General features: G+C 52.1%; 1 protein-coding gene across 4 annotated transcripts; it reads left to right on the top strand.

Moving 5' to 3' along the window:
• Nucleotides 1-1,446: 1,446 nt before the first annotated feature.
• On the top strand, nucleotides 1,447-19,120 carry RNF167 (ring finger protein 167). 4 transcript variants are annotated; one of them, XM_077261567.1, is made up of 10 exons: nucleotides 1,447-1,697; nucleotides 9,824-9,913; nucleotides 10,292-10,378; nucleotides 10,483-10,605; nucleotides 10,712-10,799; nucleotides 12,707-12,797; nucleotides 12,943-13,048; nucleotides 13,146-13,239; nucleotides 13,554-13,634; nucleotides 18,537-19,120. In XM_077261567.1, exons 2-10 carry the CDS (start codon nucleotides 9,830-9,832, stop codon nucleotides 18,806-18,808), a joined length of 1,026 nt encoding a protein of 341 aa, XP_077117682.1. In that variant the 5' UTR covers nucleotides 1,447-1,697; nucleotides 9,824-9,829; the 3' UTR covers nucleotides 18,809-19,120. The 4 variants fall into 4 exon arrangements, with proteins under 4 accessions (XP_077117682.1, XP_077117683.1, XP_077117681.1 ...); XM_077261568.1 differs by having other exon boundaries at nucleotides 1,523-1,660; XM_077261566.1 differs by having other exon boundaries at nucleotides 1,523-1,660; nucleotides 9,824-9,922.
• The last annotated feature ends 3,710 nt before the right edge of the window (nucleotides 19,121-22,830 follow it).

The following is a 22,830-nucleotide window of genomic DNA, read 5'->3' as shown; positions in this document are numbered from 1 at the left end:
AGGGGGGTATATACTGTGTGTATAGGGGGGTATATACTGTGTGTATAGGGGGTATATACTGTGTGTATAGGGGGTATATACTGTGTGTATAGGGGGTATATACTGTGTGTATAGGGGGTATATACTGTGTGTATAGGGGGTATATACTGTGTGTATAGGGGGGTATATACTGTGTGTATAGGGGGTATATACTGTGTGTATAGGGGGTATATACTGTGTGTATAGGGGGTATATACTGTGTGTATAGGGGGGTATACACTGTGTGTGTATAGGGGGTATACACTGTGTGTATAGGGGGTATATACTGTGTGTATAGGGGGTATACACTATGTGTATCGGGGGTATACTGTGTGTATGGGGGTATACACTGTGTGTATAGGGGGTATATACTGTGTGTATAGGGGGTATATACTGTGTGTATAGGGGGTATATACTGTGTGTATAGGGGGGTATATACTGTGTGTATAGGGGGGTATATACTGTGTGTATAGGGGGTATATACTGTGTGTATAGGGGGTATATACTGTGTGTATAGGGGGTATATACTGTGTGTATAGGGGGTATATACTGTGTGTATAGGGGGTATATACTGTGTGTATAGGGGGTATATACTGTGTGTATAGGGGGTATATACTGTGTGTATAGGGGGGTATATACTGTGTGTATAGGGGGTATATACTGTGTGTATAGGGGGGTATACAAGGTATAAAATGATGGAAATTCAGGAGCTCATGTTCAGTGCTTCTTACTCCTATACACTGTGTGTATAGGGGGGTATATACTGTGTGTATAGGGGGTATATACTGTGTGTATATGGGGGTATACTGTGTGTATAGGGGGTATACACTGTGTGTATAGGGGGGTATATACTGTGTGTGTATAGGGGGTATACTGTGTGTATAGGGGGGTATATACTGTGCGTATATGGGGTATACACTGTGCGTATAAGGGGTATACTGTGTGTATAGGGGGGTATACACTGTGTGTATAGGGGGGTATACACTGTGTATAGGGGGTATATACTGTATGTATAGGGGGTATACACTGTGTGTGTATAGGGGGTATACACTGTGTGTGTATAGGGGGTATACACTGTGTGTATAGGGGGTATATACTGTGTGTATAGGGGGTATATACTGTGTGTATAGGGGGGTATATACTGTGTGTATAGGGGGGTATATACTGTGTGTATAGGGGGGTATATACTGTGTGTATAGGGGGGTATATACTGTGTGTATAGGGGGTATATACTGAGTGTATAGGGGTATATACTGTGCGTATATGGGGTATACACTGTGTGTATAAGGGGCATACTGTGTGTATAGGGGGTATATACTGTGTGTATAGGGGGGTATACACTGTGTGTATAGGGGGTATATACTGTATGTATAGGGGGTATACACTGTGTGTATAGGGGGTATATACTGTGTGTATAGGGGGGTATACACTGTGTACTTGCGGAGGTGAAGTTACCGGATGTGAAGTGAAGGAAACAGGGAGGAGACTGAACAGGAAAACAGAATCCGAGGAGGAGGCGCCGCTCCAGTCCGGACCGTGCACTATACCGGAGCCCGGTGTCCTCTGCAGCCTGTGCCGGATATACCGCGTCCTGTGCCGGAGATGAGAATGTAACACCCGCACCGGAGGCTGCGACACAACGGTGAGACCGGAGCGCAGGAAGGAATCCGATCCTGGAGGTAGGAGAGGTGTAGATACCGTGTACCGTCAGCCTGACCCGTGTGTGTGTGTGCTACCCTCCGGATATCACGCCCCGTCTTATTATTACCCTCCGGATATCACGCCCCGTCTTATTATTACCCTCCGGATATCACGCCCCGTCTTATTATTACCCTCCGGATATCACGCCCCGTCTTATTATTACCCTCCGGATATCACGCCCCGTCTTATTATTACCCTCCGGATATCTCACCCCGTCTTATTATTACCCTCCGGATATCACGCCCCGTCTTATTATTACCCTCCGGATAACACGCCCCGTCTTATTATTACCCTCCGGATAACACGCCCCATCTTATTATTACCCTCCGGATATCACGCCCCGTCTTATTATTACCCTCCGGATAACACGCCCCGTCTTATTATTACCCTCCGGATAACACGCCCCGTCTTATTATTACCCTCCGGATATCACGCCCCGTCTTATTATTACCCTCCGGATATCACGCCCCGTCTTATTATTACCCTCCGGATATCACGCCCCGTCTTATTATTACCCTCCGGATATCACGCCCCGTCTTATTATTACCCTCCGGATATCACGCCCCGTCTTATTATTACCCTCCGGATATCACGCCCCGTCTTATTATTACCCTCCGGATATCACGCCCCGTCTTATTATTACCCTCCGGATATCACGCCCCGTCTTATTATTACCCTCCGGATATCACGCCCCGTCTTATTATTACCCTCCGGATATCACGCCCCGTCTTATTATTACCCTCCGGATATCACGCCCCGTCTTATTATTACCCTCCGGATATCACGCCCCGTCTTATTATTACCCTCCGGATATCACGCCCCGTCTTATTATTACCCTCCGGATATCACGCCCCGTCTTATTATTACCCTCCGGATATCACGCCCCGTCTTATTATTACCCTCCGGATATCACGCCCCGTCTTATTATTACCCTCCGGATATCACGCCCCGTCTTATTATTACCCTCCGGATATCACGCCCCGTCTTATTATTACCCTCCGGATATCACACCCCGTCTTATTATTACCCTTCAGATATCTCACCCCGTCTTATTATTACCTAGCTTATTTCAGCCGGGTCCCTGAATACATACACAACACACGATCTCCTCACCGGAGGAGCCGGTATTCTAGGGGCTTATTTCAGCCGGGTCCCTGAATACATACACAACACACAACCTCCTCACCGGAGGTGCCGGTATTCTAGGGGCTTATTTCAGCCGGGTCCCTGAATACATGCACAACACACAATCTCCTCACCGGAGATGCCGGTATTCTAGGGGCTTATTTCAGCCGGGTCCCTGAATACATACACAGCACACAATCTCCTCACCGGAGGAGCCGGTATTCTAGGGGCTTATTTCAGCCGGGTCCCTGAATACATACACAACACACAATCTCCTCACCGGAGGAGCCGGTATTCTAGGGGCTTATTTCAGCCGGGTCCCTGGACACATACGCAACACACAATCTCCTCACCGGAGGTGCCGGTATTCTAGGGGCTTATTTCAGCCGGGTCCCTGAATACATACACAGCACACAATCTCCTCACCGGAGGAGCCGGTATTCTAGGGGCTTATTTCAGCCGGGTCCCTGAATACATACACAACACACAATCTCCTCACCGGAGGAGCCGGTATTCTAGGGGCTTATTTCAGCCGGGTCCCTGAATACATGCACAACACACAATCTCCTCACCGGAGGAGCCGGTATTCTAGGGGCTTATTTCAGCCGGGTCCCTGAATACATGCACAACACACAATCTCCTCACCGGAGATGCCAGTATTCTGAGGGCTTATTTCAGCCGGGTCCATGAACACACACACATAACCACACTGGGGCAAAGCACATAACTTAGATTGATACTAGTGCATGGCCGTGTGGCCATGCCAACCTTTTATAGCTGCAGCAAGTACAGGACCTTTCCAGAATGACCAATGGGAGGCTGCCACAGAAGTTGAGCACCTTCAGGACATTCTTGGAGGACCAATGAGATTTGCTGCAGTATCTAAGCATGTGACCCTTGATCATCAACGAGAGATCTTACCCTGGGCATGCTCAGAAGGGGAAAAGCAGGACTTGGTCCCAAAAACGTCTGCTTGCCGCTGCCCAGCACTGGCTACAATGGCAGAAGCTGGAAAAGCAGCAGTAACCCTTTGCACAGAGTCAGACTGAGCGAGACGCTGGGACCGACGTCTCCGCTGAGCAGGCTCCACTGCGGCAGGAGAAGAATGGGAGACCACAGCGGAGATGGACTGAGATTCCCCCTGTGCAGAGGTGGGAACTTGACCCCTAACACTGCCCTGACCAAAATTACTAATGACTTACTCACAGCCAAAGCTAATGGACAGTTCTCCATCCTCCTCCTTCTCGACCTGTCCTCTGCTGTCGACCACTGCCTACTGCTACAGATTCTTTCTTCCCTTGGCATCAAAGACCTTGCCCTGTCCTGGATCACCTCATACCTTTCCGACCGCACATTTACCGTTTCCCACTCCCACACTACCTCCTCATCCCGCCCTCTCTGTGTTGGTGTCCCTCAAGGCTCTGTCCTGGGGCCCCTACTTTTTTCCATCTATACCCTTGGCCTAGGACATCTCATAAAGTCCCATGGCTTCCAGTACCACCTGTATGCGGACGACACTCAGATCTACCTCTCTGTCCCAGACGTCACCTCCCTGCTGTCCAGAATCCCAGAGTGTCTGTCAGCCATATCCTCCTCCTTCTCCTCTCGCTTCCTAAAACTCAATGTAGACAAAACCGAATTCATCATCTTTCCCCCATCTCACGTATCCCCCGTACCCAATCTATTATGGTAAACGGCGTCACAGTCTCTCCCGCACCTGAAATCCGCTGCCGCGGAGTAACTCTCGACTCTGTCCTGTCCTTCAAGCCGCACGTCCAAACTCTTGCCACCTCATGTCGCCTCCAACTCAAAAATATTGCCAGAATCTGTCCCTTCCTCAGCCCACAATCTACTAAAACTCTTGTGCATGCCCTCATCATCTCCCGCTTCAATTACTGCAACACCCTCCTCTGTGGCCTCACTGCTAACTCTCTTGCACCTCTAAAGTCCATCCTCAACTCTGCTGCCCGGCTTATCCACCTCTCTCCTCGCTACTCCTCCGCTTCTCCCCTCTGCAAATCCCTCCACTGGCTTCCAATTCCCCAACGAATCCAGTTCAAACTACTAACACTGATCTACAAAGCCATCCACAACCTGTCCCCTCCCTATATCTCTGAACTAATCTCCCGATATCTTCCCTCACGTAATTTCTGGTCCTCCCAAGACCTCCTACTCTCCACCACACACCTCCTACTCTCCACCACATTCGTTCCTCACACAACCGCCTCCAAGATTTCTCCCGAATATCTCCCATGATCTGGAATTTCACGCCTCAACATGTCCGATTATCCACCACCCTCGGATCCTTCAGACGGAACCTGAAAACCCATCTCTTCAGGAAAGCCTACAGCCTGCAATAACCATTCTGCCGCCTCACCACCACCCGAGCTACCGCAGCCTCACCACCACCCGAGCTACCGCAGCCTCACCACCACCCGAGCTACCGCAGCCTCACCACCACCCGAGCCACCGCAGCCTCACCACCACCCGAGCTACCGCAGCCTCACCACCACCCGAGCTACCGCAGCCTCACCACCACCCGAGCTACCGCAGCCTCACCACCACCCGAGCTACTGCCGCCTCACCACCACCCGAGCTACCGCAGCCTCACCACCACCCAAGCTACCGCAGCCTCACCACCACCCGAGCCACTGCAGCCTCACCACCACCCGAGCTACTGCCGCCTCACCACTGTAAGAGCTGCTGCACCCCTGACCTTCTGTCTCTTCCCCATTATCCCGTAGAAAGTAAGTCCGCAAGGACAGGGTCCTCTCCCTGGTGAGCACCGCGGCGATTGTGTGCTGGTGTCAGCTGTATGAGACAGCTGACACCCCGCAGCAATGCCTACGATTGTCACTAGCGCCGATCGTGCGCATTTAACCCCCCTGATGCCGCGGTCAGTAGTGACAATGGCACAGAGAACAATCGCGCAGGGAGGGGGCTCCCTGCGCTCTCCCACCGAAACAACGCAATGTAATTGTGTTGTTCCGGTGGTCTCCATGGAGACCCTGAATCCAAAATGGCCGCGGGGATCCTTCCGGGTCCTTCACTGAGGTGGATAGCCGGCAAGCCTCCTACACTGCCCATCAGATCGCTGATCTGACACAGTGCTATGCAAAGTGTCAGATCAACGATCTGTCTTTATATAGTAATGTCCCAACCTGGGACAATGTAATAAAGTAAGAAAAAAAAAAATACAATGTATAAAAAAATATATATATATTTTTTTTTTTAAATCCCCAAATAAAGAAAAAAATAAATACTTTCCAATAAATCCATTTATTTATGTAAATTAAAAAAAACAATAAAAGTACACCTATTTAGTATCGCCGCGTCTGTAACGCCCCGCTCTATAAAACTGTCCCACTAGTTAACCCCTTCAGTGAACACTAAAAAAAAAAAATAGGCAAAAAACAACGCTTTATCATCATACTGCCGAACAAAAAGTGCAATAAAACACGATGAAAAAGACGGATATAAATAAACTTGGTACCACTGAAAACGTCATCTTGTCCTGCAAAAAACGAGCCGCCATACAGCATCATCAGCAAAAAAACAAAAAAGTTATAGTCCTGAGAATAAAGAGATGCAAAAATAATTATTTTTTGTATAAAATAGTTTTTATTGTATAAAAGCACCAAAACCTAAAAAAATGATATGAGATATCGCTGTAATCGTACTGACCCGACGAATAAAACTGCTTTATCAATTTTACCACACGCCCTCCCCCCCCCCCTAAAAAAAGAGAAACTGCAGGTTATTGTTCATTCTGCCTCCCAAAAATCAGAATAAAAAGCGATCAAAAAACGTCACGTGCCTGAAAATGGTACCAATAAAAACGAGAAACTCGTCCCGCAAAAAACAAGACCTCACATGACTCTGTGGACCAAAATATGGAAAAATTATAGCTCTCAAAATGTGGAGACGCAAAAACTATTTTTTGCAATAAAAAGCGTCTTTTAGTGTGTGACAGCGGCCAATCATAAACATCCGCTAAAAAACGCTATAAAAGTAAATCAAACCCCCCTTCATCACCCCCTTAGTTAGGGAAAAATAATAAAATTAAAAAAATGTATTTATTTCCATTTTCCCATTAGGGCTAGGGTTAGGGCTAGGGTTGGAGTTAGGGTTGGGAGTACGGTTAGGGGTGTGTTGGGGTTAGGGTTGTGGTCAGGGTCATTGTTAAGGTTAGGAGCGTGTTCAGGTTAGGGGTGTACTTAGGGTTGGAGTTATAATTGGGGGTTTCCACTGCTTAGGCACATCAGGGGCTCTCCAAACGCGACATGGCGTCCGATCTCAATTCCAGCAAATTCCTGCGTTGAAAAAGTAAAACAGCGCTCCTTCCTTTCTGAGCTTTCCTGTGCGCCCAAACAGGGGTTTACCCCCACATGTGGGGCATTAGCGTACTCAGGACAATATGCACAACAACTATTGGGGTCCAATTTCTCCTGTTACCTTTGTGAAAATAAGAATTTGGTGCTAAAAATCATTTTTGTGGGAAAAAAATGATTTTTTATTTCCACGGCTCTGCGTTATAAGCTGTAGTGAAACACTTGGGGGTTTAAAGTTCTCACAACACATCTAGATAAGTTCCTTGAGGGGTCTAGTTTCCAATATGGGGTCACTTGTGGGGGTTTCTACTGTTTGGGTACATCAGGGGCTCTGCAAATGCAACGTGACGCCTGCAGACCAATCCATCTAAGTCTGCATTCCAAAATGGCGCTCCTTCCCTTCTGAGCTCTGCCATGCGCCCAAACAGTGGTTCCCCCCTACATATGGGGTATCAGCGTCCTCAGGACTAATTGGACTGCAACTTCTGGGGTCCAATTTCTCCTGTTATTCTTGGGAAAATAAAAAATTGGGGGCTAAAAGATCATTTTGTGGGAAAAAAAATGATTTTTTAATTTTCATGGCTCTACATTATAAACTTTACTGAAACAATTGGGGGTTCAAAGTGCTCACCACACATCTAGATAAGTTCCTTGGGGGGGGTCTAGTTTCCAAAATGGGGTCACTTGTGGGGGTTTTCCACTGTTTAGGCACATCAGGGGCTCTCCAAACGCAACATGGCGTCCCATCTCAATTCCAGTCAATTTTGCATTGAAAAGTCAAACAGCGCTCCTTCCCTTCCGAGCTCAGCCATGCGCCCAAACAGTGGTTTACCCCCACATATGGGGTATCGGCGTACTCAGGACAAATTGTACAACTTTTGGGGTCCAATTTCTCCTGTTACTCTTGGTAAAATAAAACAAATTGGATCTGAAGTAAAATTTTTGTGAAAAAAAAAAGTTAAATGTTCCATTTTTATTTAAACATTCCAAAAATTACTGTGAAGCACCTGAAGGGTTAATAAACTTATTGAATGTGGTTTTGAGCACCTTGAGGGGTGCAGTTTTTAGAATGGTGTCACTTTTAGGTATTTTCTGCCATATAGACCCCTTAAAGTGACTTCAAGTGTGAGGTGGTCCCTAAAAAAAAAATGGTTTTCCAAATTTTGCTGTAAAAATGAGAAATTGCTGGTCATCTTTTAACCCTTATAACTTTCTAACAAAAAAAAAATTATGTTTCCAAAATTGTGCTGAATTTTACCACTATCCTAAAGTACAATATGTCACGATAAAACAATGTCAGAATCACCGAGATCCACTGAAGCTCCAGAGTTATAACCTCAGAAAGGGACAGTGGTCAGAATTGTAAAAATCTGCCCGGTCAGGAAGTTGTAAACAGGCTTCGGGGTGAAGGGGTTAATAGTGCTATATAAATAATATTATTACCCTCCAGATATCACACCCCGTCTTATTACCCTCCTATTATTACACCGTGTATTATTATTAATCTCCTATTATCACACCCTGTCTTATCACCCTCTTTATATCACACCCTGTCTTATCACCCTCTTTATATCACACCCTGTATTATCACCCTCTTTATATCACACCCTGTATTATCACCCTCCTTATATCACACCCTGTATTATCACCCTCCTTATATCACACCCTGTATTATCACCCTCCTTATATCACACACTGTATTATCACCCTCTTTATATCACACCCTGTATTATCACCCTCTTTATATCACACCCTGTATTATTATCACCCTCTTTATATCACACCCTGTATTATCACCCTCTTTATATCACACCCTGTATTATCACCCTCTTTATATCACACCCTGTATTATCACCCTCTTTATATCACACCCTGTATTATCACCCTCTTTATATCACACCCTGTATTATTATCACCCTCTTTATATCACACCCTGTATTATCACCCTCTTTATATCACACCCTGTATTATTATCACCCTCTTTATATCACACCCTGTATTATCACCCTCTTTATATCACACCCTGTATTATTATCACCCTCCTTATATCACACCCTGTATTATCACCCTCTTTATATCACACCCTGTATTATCACCCTCTTTATATCACACCCTGTATTATCACCCTCTTTATATCATACCCTGTATTATCACCCTCTTTATATCACACCCTGTATTATTATCACCCTCTTTATATCACACCCTGTATTATCACCCTCTTTATATCACACCCTGTATTATTATCACCCTCCTTATATCACACCCTGTATTATCACCCTCCTTATATCACACCCTGTATTATCACCCTCTTTATATCACACCCTGTATTATCACCCTCTTTATATCACACCCTGTATTATCACCCTCTTTATATCACACCCTGTATTATTATCACCCTCTTTATATCACACCCTGTATTATTATCACCCTCCGTATATCACACACTTGTATGGATCGAGGCAGCGCTCACTAGACGGCTTCTGACCCGGAGGATGTATATCGTGTGCATCTCTCAGAAGCCGGCGAATCGTCACAGCGCTGGTGGGATTGATAGGTCTCACAGACAGTCTCTGAAGGGGTCTTGTCCCCTCTGTCGTGACGGGTCTCCCCCCTTACTTTTGTCCCTTTCCTCATCCTCTCTATTACAGGAGACTATGGAGAAGCGGTCGCTGCGTCTCCTCGGATCCCTCCTGTTACTACTCTGCTGCGCCGGAGTCTCCGAGGGCAATATCTATGCGGTAAGACAGGTATATACCGTATACTTTATGGGGCAGAATCCGGGAGAGGAGACCTCCACTGTGCACGGCCATCATGAGCATTAATACTGAGGGTCCGTGCGGCCGGTACATTATACTGTTATTACAGCTCTGGCCGGTACATTATACTGTTATTACAGCTCTGGCCGATACATTATACTGTTATTACAGCTCTGGCCGGTACATTATACTGTTATTACAGCTCTGGCCGGTACATTATACTGTTATTACAGCTCTGGCCGGTACATTATACTGTTATTACAGCTCTGGCCGGTACATTATACTGTTATTACAGCTCTGGCCGGTGTACGTGGGGGGGCCGGTACATTATACTGTTATTACAGCTGTTTCTCCTTCCAGTACTCGGATAAGAACAGGACGGAGTTGGAGGAGTTTCCGGACCTTCCTGCACAGTTCGGATTTCCGCTGCCCCTCGATGGACTGAGGGTGAGTGGGGACCGGGGGGATACGCAGAAGGCAGGAAGGCCGGGGACCCCAGATAGGAACATAATCCCAGGGCTGTGAGTATAATAAGCTTCTCTATGTAACAGGGTTATATCATCCACGCCGTACCAGAGAACGCCTGCGCCCTGATCACCCCCCCGCCGCTGAGGGACAACCGCACCGTATTCATCGCCCTCATACGGAGGTTCGAATGCAACTTTGATGTTAAGGTATTCAAAATAAATAAATAAGCCCCACCCCCTGCAGGGTGATACAGTGAGGAGGGAGCTCTGACCCCGCCTCCTGTAGGGTGACGCCTTGTATATTCTCGCCCAGGTCCTGCACGCTCAGCGGTCGGGTTATGATGCTGCTATAGTTTATAATGTAGATTCGGACGCCTTACTGAATATGGCCTGGAATGACGGTGAGTGACCCACACTTCTCTTTAGTTCCTACAAGTCTGTGCTCCCCTCGCCCACTCCTCCCAGTGCTGCTCCTCACGCCCCCGCCGCCGCTTCCCTTCACTGTCACAGCTCCTCGCGGCCTCCACTCTCTCCTTCACTGTCACAGCTCCTCGCGGCCTCCGCTCTCTCCTTCACTGTCACAGCTCCTCGCGGCCTCCGCTCTCTCCTTCACTGTCACAGCTCCTCGCGGCCCCATCTCCGCTCTCTCCTTCACTGTCACAGCTCCTCACGCCCCCGTCACCGCTCTCTCCTTCACTGTCACAGCTCCTCGCGGCCCCATCTCCACTCTCTCCTTTACTGTCACAGCTCCTCATGCCCCCGTCCCCGCTCTCTCCTTCACTGTCACCGCTCTCTCCTTCACTGTCACAGCTCCTCGCGGCCCCGTCACCACTCTCCTTCACTGTCACAGCTCCTCGCGGCCCCCGTTTCCGCTCTCTCCTTCACTCACAGCACCTCGTGTCTCCGCTCTCTCCTTCACTGTCACAGCTCCTCGCGCCCCCGTCTCCGCTCTCTCCTTCACTGTCACAGCTCCTCGCGCCCCCGTCGCCGCTCTCTCCTTCACTGTCACAGCTCCTCGCGCCCCCGTCCCCGCTCTCTCCTTCACTATCACAGCTCCTCGCGCCCCCGTCGCCGCTCTCTCCTTCACTCACAGCACCTCGCGTCTCCGCTCTCTCCTTCACTGTCACAGCTCCTCGCGGCCCCCGTTTCCGCTCTCTCCTTCACTCACAGCACCTCGCGTCTCCGCTCTCTCCTTCACTGTCACAGCTCCTCGCGCCCCCGTCGCCGCTCTCTCCTTCACTCACAGCACCTCGCGTCTCCGCTCTCTCCTTCACTGTCACAGCTCCTCGCGCCCCCGTCCCCGCTCTCTCCTTCACTATCACAGCTCCTCGCGCCCCCGTCGCCGCTCTCTCCTTCACTCACAGCACCTCGCGTCTCCGCTCTCTCCTTCACTGTCACAGCTCCTCGCACCCCCGTCTCCGCTCTCTCCTTCACTGTCACAGCTCCTCGCACCCCCGTCGCCGCTCTCTCCTTCACTGTCACAGCTCCTCGCGCCCCCGTCCCCGCTCTCTCCTTCACTATCACAGCTCCTCGCGCCCCCGTCACCGCTCTCTCCTTCACTGTCACAGCTCCTCGCGCCCCCGTCACCGCTCTCTCCTTCACTGTCACAGCTCCTCCCGCCCCCGTCTCCGCTCTCTCCTTCACTGTCACAGCTCCTCGCGCCCCCGTCCCCGCTCTCTCCTTCACTGTCACAGCTCCTCGCGCCCCCGTCCCCGCTCTCTCCTTCACTGTCACAGCTCCTTACACCCCCGTCACCGCTCTCCATCACTGTCACAGCTCCTCGCGCCCCCGTCACCGCTCTCTCCTTCACTGGCACAGCTCCTCGCGGCCCCGACTCCGCTCTCTCCTTCACTGTCACAGCTCCTCGCGCCCCCGTCGCCGCTTTCTTCTTCACTGTCACAGCTCCTCACGGCCCCGTCACCACTCTCCTTCACTGTCACAGCTCCTCGCGCCCCTGTCACCGCTCTCTCCTTCACTATCACAGCTCCTCCCGCCCCCGTCTCCGCTCTCTCCTTCACTGTCACAGCTCCTCGCGCCCCCGTCGCCGCTCTCTCCTTCACTGTCACAGCTCCTCGCGCCCCCGTCCCCGCTCTCTCCTTCACTGTCACAGCTCCTCGCGCCCCCGTCCCCGCTCTCTCCTTCACTATCACAGCTCCTCGCGCCCCCGTCGCCGCTCTCCCCTTCACTGTCACAGCTCCTCGCGCCCCCGTCGCCGCTCTCTCCTTCACTGTCACAGCTCCTCGCAACATCCCCCCCCCCCCACCCGTCGCTACTCCTCATGCCGCCCCTTCTGTCTTTGTTCTCACAGAGCACATTCGCGATGAGATCACCATTCCCGCAGTGTTTACGGGAGCAACTGCCGGGAAGAACCTGTCAGAGAAGTTCACTTATTACAACTAGTAAGTCTTGTCCTAGGAATGTGGGGTCCTTTTGGGCCCCTTAGCGGTGGCGGGGTCCTTTTGGGCCCCTTGGGGGTTGCGGGGTCCTTTCGGGCCCCATGGCGGGGGCCTCTCCCGCGCTCGGCTAATGCCCCTCTCTCCGCAGTGCTCACGTCTTCCTGCTCCCTGATTATCCCTTCAATCTCGGTTATTACTTCATTCCGTTCATCGTCGTCATCGTGATCATCATCCTCGTCATGTGCACCGTCATGGTGAGTGCCGGTGCTGGGAGCAAGACTGGGACTTGTGGTTCTGCCGAAGGCTCTTTTTTGTGATTGGCTGTTTGTTGCTCCTCCCCTTTTGCTGCAGATTGTGCGCTGCGTGCAGCATCGGAGGAAGCTGAGGAAGAACCGACTGACAAAGGATCAGCTGAAGAAAATCCCAATCCACAAGTTCAAGAAGGGTGAGTGCTGGCGGGGCGGTCGTTATGTACGGGGGTGGGGCGCAGTCACCTGATCTGCCCACCCGTTATATCCTGGGTGTGGGGCGGTGGCGGGAGGTGAACGCTCTGTGTCCTCCTTATCTGAGATGAACGCTGCTCTTTGCACTGTGACCGCCAAGTTTATTACTAAACCTCACGTTTAGGCGCAGTTACCAGTGCTGACCACTAGATGGCGCCCCAGGCAGATCCTGGAGTGTGACCGCGGTCATGTGACCTGGGTGATGCCATTATAATGTCCAGAGCGTTTATAACACCAGTCTGCATTTGTATCCCAGGAGACGAGTACGACGTGTGCGCCATCTGTCTGGAGGAGTACGAGGAGGGCGACAAGCTGCGGGTCCTGCCCTGCTCTCATGGTGAGTGCCGCATCCTGGGAGTTGTAGTGCTTGTGCCGGGAGCTGCTCTGCTGCATCCTGGGAGTTGTAGTGCTTGTGCCGGGAGCTGCTGTGCTGCATCCTGGGAGTTGTAGTGCTTGTGCCGGGAGCTGCTGTGCTGCATCCTGGGAGTTGTAGTGCTTGTGCCGGGAGCTGCTGTGCTGCATCCTGGGAGTTGTAGTGCTTGTGCCGGGAGCTGCTCTGCTGCATCCTGGGAGTTGTAGTGCTTGTGCCGGGAGCTGCTCTGCTGCATCCTGGGAGTTGTAGTGCTTGTGCCGGGAGCTGCTCTGCTGCATCCTGGGAGTTGTAGTGCTTGTGCCGGGAGCTGCTGTGCTGCATCCTGGGAGTTGTAGTGCTTGTGCCGGGAGCTGCTGTGCTGCATCCTGGGAGTTGTAGTGCTTGTGCCGGGAGCTGCTCTGCTGCATCCTGGGAGTTGTAGTGCTTGTGCCGGGAGCTGCTCTGCTGCATCCTGGGAGTTGTAGTGCTTGTGCCGGGAGGTGCTCTGCTGCATCCTGGGAGTTGTAGTGCTTGTGCCGGGAGCTGCTGTGCTGCATCCTGGGAGTTGTAGTGCTTGTGCCGGGAGCTGCTCTGCTGCATCCTGGGAGTTGTAGTGCTTGTGCCGGGAGCTGCTCTGCTGCATCCTGGGAGTTGTAGTGCTTGTGCCGGGAGGTGCTCTGCTGCATCCTGGGAGTTGTAGTGCTTGTGCCGGGAGCTGCTCTGCTGCATCCTGGGAGTTGTAGTGCTTGTGCCGGGAGCTGCTCTGCTGCATCCTGGGAGTTGTAGTGCTTGTGCCGGGAGCTGCTCTGCTGCATCCTGGGAGTTGTAGTGCTTGTGCCGGGAGCTGCTGTGCTGCATCCTGGGAGTTGTAGTGCTTGTGCCGGGAGGTGCTCTGCTGCATCCTGGGAGTTGTAGTGCTTGTGCCGGGAGGTGCTCTGCTGCATCCTGGGAGTTGTAGTGCTTGTGCCGGGAGGTGCTCTGCTGCATCCTGGGAGTTGTATTGCTTGTGCCAGGAGCTGCTGTTCCGCATCCTGGGAGTTGTAGTGCTTGTGCCGGGAGGTGCTCTGCTGCATCCTGGGAGTTGTAGTGCTTGTGCCGGGAGGTGCTCTGCTGCATCCTGGGAGTTGTATTGCTTGTGCCAGGAGCTGCTGTTCCGCATCCTGGGAGTTGTAGTGCTTGTGCCGGGAGGTGCTCTGCTGCATCCTGGGAGTTGTATTGCTTGTGCCAGGAGCTGCTGTTCCGCATCCTGGGAGTTGTAGTGCTTGCTGCAGCGCTTGTTGGTGTCACGATTCACACCGTGACCTTTACCCCTATGTCACGGATCGGGGTGACCTTAGGCCAACAGACGGCTATCACATGTGCTGGGGGCTTATCTTAGTTATCCCTCCACTGCTACAATGTGGTGAAAGCACACACAAGGCTATTGACCTATCAATTTACAGCAGGGGCTTATTTTAGGTATCCCACTGCTGCTACAATATACCACGAACTGCAGGGATTTACGTATGTCCCTCTTTACAGTTCCACTTGAGAACTTGCAGCTCTCTGGCGCCCCCCTTACCCTCAGGTCAGACTAGGTACTGCACCTAGGGTAATTAGTTGCCAGAAAAGCTGCCTGCTAGGTACTGGCTATTGGGCACGCTGCAGCGAGGCGATATAAATACTCCCGCTCCGGCAGGAACAATAATCATCAACGCCGCAGTCGCTACAACGACTCCCAAATACACAGAACAAGGTATGCTGCCACCAGCTTCAATTAAACGGGTCCGAAGCTAACCCAAAACAGTAGTGTAATTACTTCAGAAGACTTAAAGGGAACCTGTCACCCCGTTTTTTCAGTATGAGATAAAAATACTGTTAAATAGGGCCTGAGCTGAGCATTACAACAGTGTATTTTGTGGACCTTGATTACCCACCTATGCTGCCGAAATACGTTACCAAAGTAGTCGTTTTCGCCTGTCAATCAGGCTGGTCTGGTCAAAAGGGCGTGGTGTCTTCCCCCAGATCTTGCTTAGTTTTCCGTTGGTGGCGTAGTGGTGTGCGCATGCCCAAGGTCCCGAATCCACTGCACGGGAGGGAAAAGAGCGCGATGTGCCCTATTTCATTGGTGATCGGTGGGGGCGGCCATCTACCTTTGGCCGCGCGTGCGCAGAAGCGGTGCTCTGCTGGCCGCGGCTTCAGGAAAATGGCCGCGGGATGCCGCGCGTGCGCAGATGGAGATCGCGGCGGCCATTTTCCTGAAGCAGAGTTCGCACCACGCCCTTTTGACCAGACCAGCCTGATTGACAGGCGAAAACGACTACTTTGGTAACGTATTTCGGCAGCATAGGTGGGGAATCGGGGTCCACAAAATACACTGTTGTAATGCACAGCTCAGGCCCTATTTAACAGTAATTTTATCTCAGACGGAAAAAACGGGGTGACAGGTTCCCTTTAGGGTAAGTTTAAGAGCAAGGAGAACAAAGCTAGTAGTTTTATAGTTTACTCCAAAAGATTAGGCAGTGTTTATAAAAATATTACAAGGATGTTACAATATGAGACAAGTTAAAGTATGTACAAAGCAATTATAAAATAACATGGATTAAAGAAGATAAAACTCACATGTGCTCAGGTCATCTCAGGCAAAACCATGCTGGTAGGTGGAGCCAAATATCCCAATTCATGAGCTAGTCTTTCTATAGTGAGATCCCAGACAAAAAACTGAAGGCTGGGTGACGTGCAGAGACTTATATCTGGTCGGCTGTGACATCACTAAAAAGGCTGGTTTCCCTTGACCCTCCCCTTTCCTCAGACTACAACTTTTAACAGCAATTCTTACAATTCTCCTATCTTCGCTGGAAAACGTGTCAGAATCATAACACACACCTCATCCATCTTGTATTAAAATCGGCTTTCTATTGGTACCAAATTCGTCATAGTTCCACACAGTTCCGGAGAAATCCACACTTTGTACTCGATGTGATTAGCGACTCGCGCTTACAGTGTTTAACAGATCTACCAATGGAAGTTAGCAATATGTACTTATTATTTTCCTAGCCCAAATCGGTGGCCCAATATCTTACTATATTAGAACAAAGAACCTCCTGTCTTAAGAGAGATATCAGACCAGTTTCAGCTGGAGGGAGATTTGTGCATCTTCAAGCGCAATAAAAATTCTTGTGGGGGGCCATGAGGGATTTGGGATCCACCTATACACATCTCTGCCAGCAGAAACACAGAGAGAAGGGGGGACAAAGCCCACAGTGGTGTGCTATCAGGGAAAACTAATAATCTTATTACATTTTATACATTCTCGTATCGTGACAGTTGGTAACTCTACACCTCCCAGAATGCATCGTAGCAGGGTGTCTGGGCGCTGGCTGACTGTGGGGGGGCTGTCTGGGCACTGGCTGACTGTGGGGGGGGGGGGGTGTCTGGGTGCTGGCTGACTGGGGGGAGGATGTCTGGGCGCTGGCTGACTGTGGGGGGGATGTCTGGGCGCTGGCTGCCTGTAGGGGGGGATGTCTGCGCCCTGGTTGCCTGTAGGGGGGGGATGTCTGGGTGCTGGCTGCCTGTAGGGGGGATGTCTGGGCGCTGGCTGCCTGTAGGGGGGATGTCTGGGCGCTGGCTCACTGTGGGGGGCTGTCTGGGCACTGGCTCACTGTGGGGGGCTGACTGTAGGGGGGCTCTGAGCTCTGGCTTACTGTGGGGGGCTGTCTGGTGCTGGCTGACTGGGGGGCTGTCTGGTGCTGGCTGACTGGGGGGGCTGTCTGGGTGCTGGCTGACTGGGGGCTGTCTGGGTGCTGGCTGACTGTGGGGGGCTGTCTGGGCGCTGGCTGACTGTAGGGTGCTGTCTGGGCGCTGGCTGACTGTAGGGGGATGTCTGGGTGCTTGCTGACTGTGGGGGGCTGTCTGGCTGACTGGGGGGCTGTCTGGATGCTGGCTGACTGTGGGGGGCTGTCTGGGCGCTGGCTGTGGGGGGCTGTCTGGGCGCTGGCTGTGGGGGGCTGTCTGGGCGCTGGCTGTGAGGGGCTGTCTGGGCGCTGGCTGACTGTGGGGGGCTGTCTGGGCGCTGGCTGACTGTGGGGGGCTGTCTGGGCGCTGGCTGACTGGGGGCTGTCTGGCGCTGGCTGACTGTGGGGGCTGTCTGAGCTCTGGCTGACTGGGGAGGGAAGTCTGGGTGATGGCTGCCTGTAGGGGGGGATGTCTGGGCGATGGCTGCCTGTGCGATGGCTGCCTGTAGGGGGGGATGTCTGGGCGCTGGCTGCCTGTAGGGGGGCTGTCTGGGCGCTGGCACACTGTGGGGGGCTGTCTGGGCACTGGCTGACTGTGGGGGCTGACTGTAGGGGGGCTGTCTGGTGCTGGCTGACTGCGGGGGGCTGTGTGGCGCTGGCTGACTGTGGGGGCTGTCTGGCGCTGGCTGACTGGGGAGGGGATGTCTGGGCGATGGCTGACTGGGGGGCTGTCTGGCTCTGGCTGACTGTGGGGGGCTGTCTGGGCGCTGGCTGACTGGGGAGCTGTCTGAGCTCTGGCTGACTGTGGGGGGCTGTCTGAGCTCTGGCTGACTGTGGGGGGCTGTCTGAGCTCTGGCTGACTGTGGGGGGCTGTCTGGCTCTGGCTGACTGTGGGGGGCTGTCTGGCTCTGGCTGACTGGGGGGCTGTCTGGGCGCTGGCTGACTGTGGGGCTGTCTGGGCGCTGGCTGACTGGGGGGCTGTCTGAGCTCTGGCTGACTGGGGGGCTGTCTGAGCTCTGACTGACTGTGGGGGGCTGTCTGGGCGCTGGCTGACTGTGGGGGGGTTGTCTGGGCGCTGGCTGACTGTGTGGGGCTGTCTGGCGCTGGCTGACTTTTCGGGGCTGTCTGGCTCTGGCTCACTGGGGGCTCCCGCTCTTTTCCCCTCTCGTTGCAGCGTATCACTGCGCTTGTATCGACCCCTGGCTGACAAAGACCAAGCGGAGCTGTCCCATCTGTAAGTGCCGCGTCCTGCGCTCAGAAGATGATTCGGACTCTGATGATGGTGGACGAGATGCAGCAGACGGCGAGCGTGGCGGCGAGGAGAGTGACAACGAGCGGACGCCCCTCCTCAGACCTTCTCCAACTTTTGGGAGCATGGAGGAGTCCCCTTCCCCAATGACACAAGGGCAGGATCAGGTGGCGACCACCACCGCCGTCGTCGTGTGAGCGCCCCCTCAGTGCTGTACCCATAATCCACTGCTCTGTGACTGACATGTGCTCCTGCCCCTCTCTCAATAATCTCCTAAGTGATGAAGAAGATGATGATGGTGGTGGTTGTCCCTCTCATTCTTACAGTGTGATTTCCCATGAGCCTTTGCTCTCTGCCATCTTAAGGATAATGAAGGGATGCGGATGTTAATCCTGAGGGATGCTGGGGGTGGTAGTAGTCCCCTCCCCCGCTCGGTGTGTTACACCCCTAGATTTAATCTTTATCTAATTTTCCTGTACAGGTTTTATATAAATGAGATTTCCTAACAAGCCCAATGTCATGTGACTGCACCACAATATGGCCGCCACTGGCCTACGGCTCCTGCGTATGACACCTGTGACTGCACCACAATATGGCCGCCACTGGCCTACGGCTCCTGCGTATGACACCTGTGACCGCGGTACAATATGGCCGCCACTGGCCTACGGCTCCTGCGTATTACACCTGTGACCGCGGTACAATATGGCTGCCACTGGCCTACGGCTCCTGCGTATGACACCTGTGACCGCGGTACAATATGGCCGCCACTGGCCTACGGCTCCTGTGTATTACACCTGTGACCGCGGTACAATATGGCGGCCACTGGCCTACGGCTCCCGCGTATGACACCTGTGACCGCGGTACAATATGGCCGCCACTGGCCTACGGCTCCTGTGTATTACACCTGTGACCGCGGTACAATATGGCGGCCACTGGCCTACGGCTCCCGCGTATGACACCTGTGACCGCGGTACAATATGGCTGCCACTGGCCTACGGCTCCTGTGTATTACACCTGTGACCGCGGTACAATATGGCGGCCACTGGCCTACGGCTCCCGCGTATGACACCTGTGACCGCGGTACAATATGGCCACCACTGGCCTACGGCTCCCGCTTATGACATCTGTGACCGCGGTACAATATGGCCGCCAATGGCTCCCGCGTATGACACCTGTGGCCGCGGTACAATATGGCCGCCAATGGCTCCCGCGTATGACACCTGTGGCTGCGGTACAATATGGCCAGCACTGGCCTATGGTTCCAGAGTTCAACACATCGTGTGTCCGTGCTACAATATGTCTGCTTAGTATACGCCGCTGGGGATGATGGCGGCTCCGTGGTAACCTGTGTGTTTGAGTAACATTGAGTGCAGCGCCAGGACTGAGTCACCACCATAATGTACAGGCCGGTGCCGCCCCGGATAACGCTCCTTACAGCTCACCATAATCACAGATAATAGTAATTATAATAATTATCCTACTCTAGTTCCAGCCAGAGCTGCAACCAGCTTTAAAACTCACTGTTCTACTGCGGCATACTTAAGTGTCATCCTCTGGCACAGCGAGGTCATCACATCTCATGCTGCAGATCTTGTATTCGGGGCACGGGGTCCTCGCGTCTCTTCCTGCACATCTTGCACTCAGGGCACGGTGGGGTCCTCGCGTCTCTTCCTGCACATCTTGTACTAGGGGCACGGTGGGGTCCTCGCGTCTCTTCTGCACATCCTGTACTCGGGGCGCGGTGGGGTCCTCGCGTCTCTTCCTATACATCGTGTACTCGGGGCACGGAGGGGCCCTCGCGTCTCTTCCTGCACATCTTGCACTCAGGGCATGGTGGGGTCCTCGCGTCTCTTCCTGCACATCTTGTACTAGGGGCACGGTGGGGTCCTCGCGTCTCTTCCTATACATCGTGTACTCGGGGCACGGAGGGGCCCTCGCGTCTCTTCCTGCACATCTTGCACTCAGGGCATGGTGGGGTCCTCGCGTCTCTTCCTGCACATCTTGTACTCGGGGCGCGGTGGGGTCCTCGCGTCTCTTCTGCACATCCTGTACTCGGGGCACGGTGGGGTCCTCGCGTCTCTTCCTATACATCGTGTACTCGGGGCACGGTGGGGTCCTCGCGTCTCTTCCTGCACATCTTGTACTAGGGGCATGGTGGGGTCCTCGCGTCTCTTCTGCACATCTTGTACTCGGGGCACGGTGGGGTCCTCGCGTCTCTTCCTGCATATCTTGTACTAGGGGCACGGTGGGGCCCTCGCGTCTCTTCCTATACATCTTGTACTAGGGGCATGGTGGGGTCCTCGCGTCTCTTCCTATACATCTTGTACTAGGGGCACGGTGGGGTCCTTGCGTCTCTTCCTGCACATCTTGTACTAGGGGCACGGTGGGGTCCTCGTTTCTCTTCTGCACATCTTGTACTAGGGGCACGGTGGGGTCCTCGCGTCTCTTCCTGCACATCTTGTACTCGGGGCACGGTGGGGTCCTCGTGTCTCTTCTGCACATCTTGTACTAGGGGCACGGTGGGGTCCTTGCGTCTCTTCCTGCACATCTTGTACTAGGGGCACGGTGGGGTCCTCGCGTCTCTTCCTGCACATCTTGTACTAGGGGCACGGTGGGGTCCTCGCGTCTCTTCCTGCACATCTTGTACTAGGGGCATGGTGGGGTCCTTGCGTCTCTTCCTGCACATCTTGTACTAGGGGCATGGTGGGGTCCTCGCATCTCTTCCTGCACATCTTGTACTCGGGGTGCGGTGGGGTCCTCGCGTCTTGTCTTGCACTGACAGCCCACCTAACCATTCATTTGGCTCATCAGTGCTCGGTTTCCCCCTCACCAGTGCGTTTGTTTCCTGTCAGCCATGTTTCCATGGTGATGACTAACTGTAGGGAGCTGCCTCCGTGTACATGGTTGGAGGAACCGCAGGATTAGTCTTGCGCCACTCCCTGCAGACCGGCCCAGAAAGTAAACACCTGGCCGATAATCACAGGGCTGGAGCTCTCCAGCAGGGGGTGCACTGTACACCGTGTGTGGAGCAGGGTTACTCTGCCATCATCATGGAGAATAGTGGTCAGACTGGTCCCTGCAGCCCCTCACATTACAGCAGTGGGGTCTCTGATGGCCTGGACAGTGCCTTGCGAAAGTATTCAGCCCCCCGGAACTTTTCAACCTTTTCCCACATATCATGCTTCAAACATAAAGATACCAAATGTAAATTTTTGGTGGAGAATCAACAACAAGTGGAACACAATTGTGAAGTTGAACGAAATTTATTGGTTATTTTACATTTTTGTGGAAATTCAAAAACTGAAAAGTGGGGCGTGCAATATTATTCGGCCCCTTTACTTTCAGTGCAGCAAACTCACTCCAGAAGTTCATTGTGGATCTCTGAATGATCCAATGTTGTCCTAAATAATAATAATAATTTTATTTATATAGCGCCAACATATTCCGCAGCGCTTTACAACTTATAGAGGGGACTTGTACAGACAATAGACATTACAGCATAACAGAAATCACAGTTCACAACAGATACCAGGAGGAATGAGGGCCCTGCTCGCAAGCTACAAACTATGAGGAAAAGGGGAGACACGAGAGGTGGATGGTAACAATTGCTTTAGTTATTTGGACCAGCCATAGTGTAAGTCTCGGGTGTTCATGTAAAGCTGCATGAACCAGTTATCAGCCTAAGTGTGTAGCAGTACAGACACAGAGGCTATTAACTGCATAAAGTGTATGAGAACACGATGCGAGGAACCTGATTGTTTTTTTTTAATTTATTTATTTATTTAAATAATTATTTAAATGCCTAATGATGATACATATAATCCACCTGTGTGTAATCAGGTCTCCGTATTAATGCACCTGCTCTGTGATAGTCTCACGGTTCTGTGTGAAGCACAGAGAGCATCATGAAGACCAAGGAACACAACAGGCAGGTCCGTGATACTGTTGTGGAGAAGTTTAAAGCCGGATTTGGATACAAAATGATTTCCAAAACTTTAAACATCCCAAGGAGCACTGTGCAAGCGATCATATTGAAATGGAAGGAGTATCATACCACTGCAAATCTACCAAGACCCGGCCGTCCCTCTAAACTTTCATCTCAAACAAGGAGAAGACTGATCAGAGATGCAGCCAAGAGGCCCATGATCACTCTGGATGACCTGCAGAGATCTACAGCTGAGGTGGGGCAGTCTGTCCATAGGACAACAATCAGTCCTAC

Source organism: Ranitomeya variabilis, chromosome 5, assembly GCF_051348905.1.
Source record: "Ranitomeya variabilis isolate aRanVar5 chromosome 5, aRanVar5.hap1, whole genome shotgun sequence".
In the NCBI taxonomy this organism is placed as follows: Eukaryota; Metazoa; Chordata; class Amphibia; order Anura; family Dendrobatidae; genus Ranitomeya; species Ranitomeya variabilis.
The sequence above is the reverse complement of the archived record's forward strand: the minus strand, read 5'-3'. Positions and strand labels throughout refer to the sequence as shown.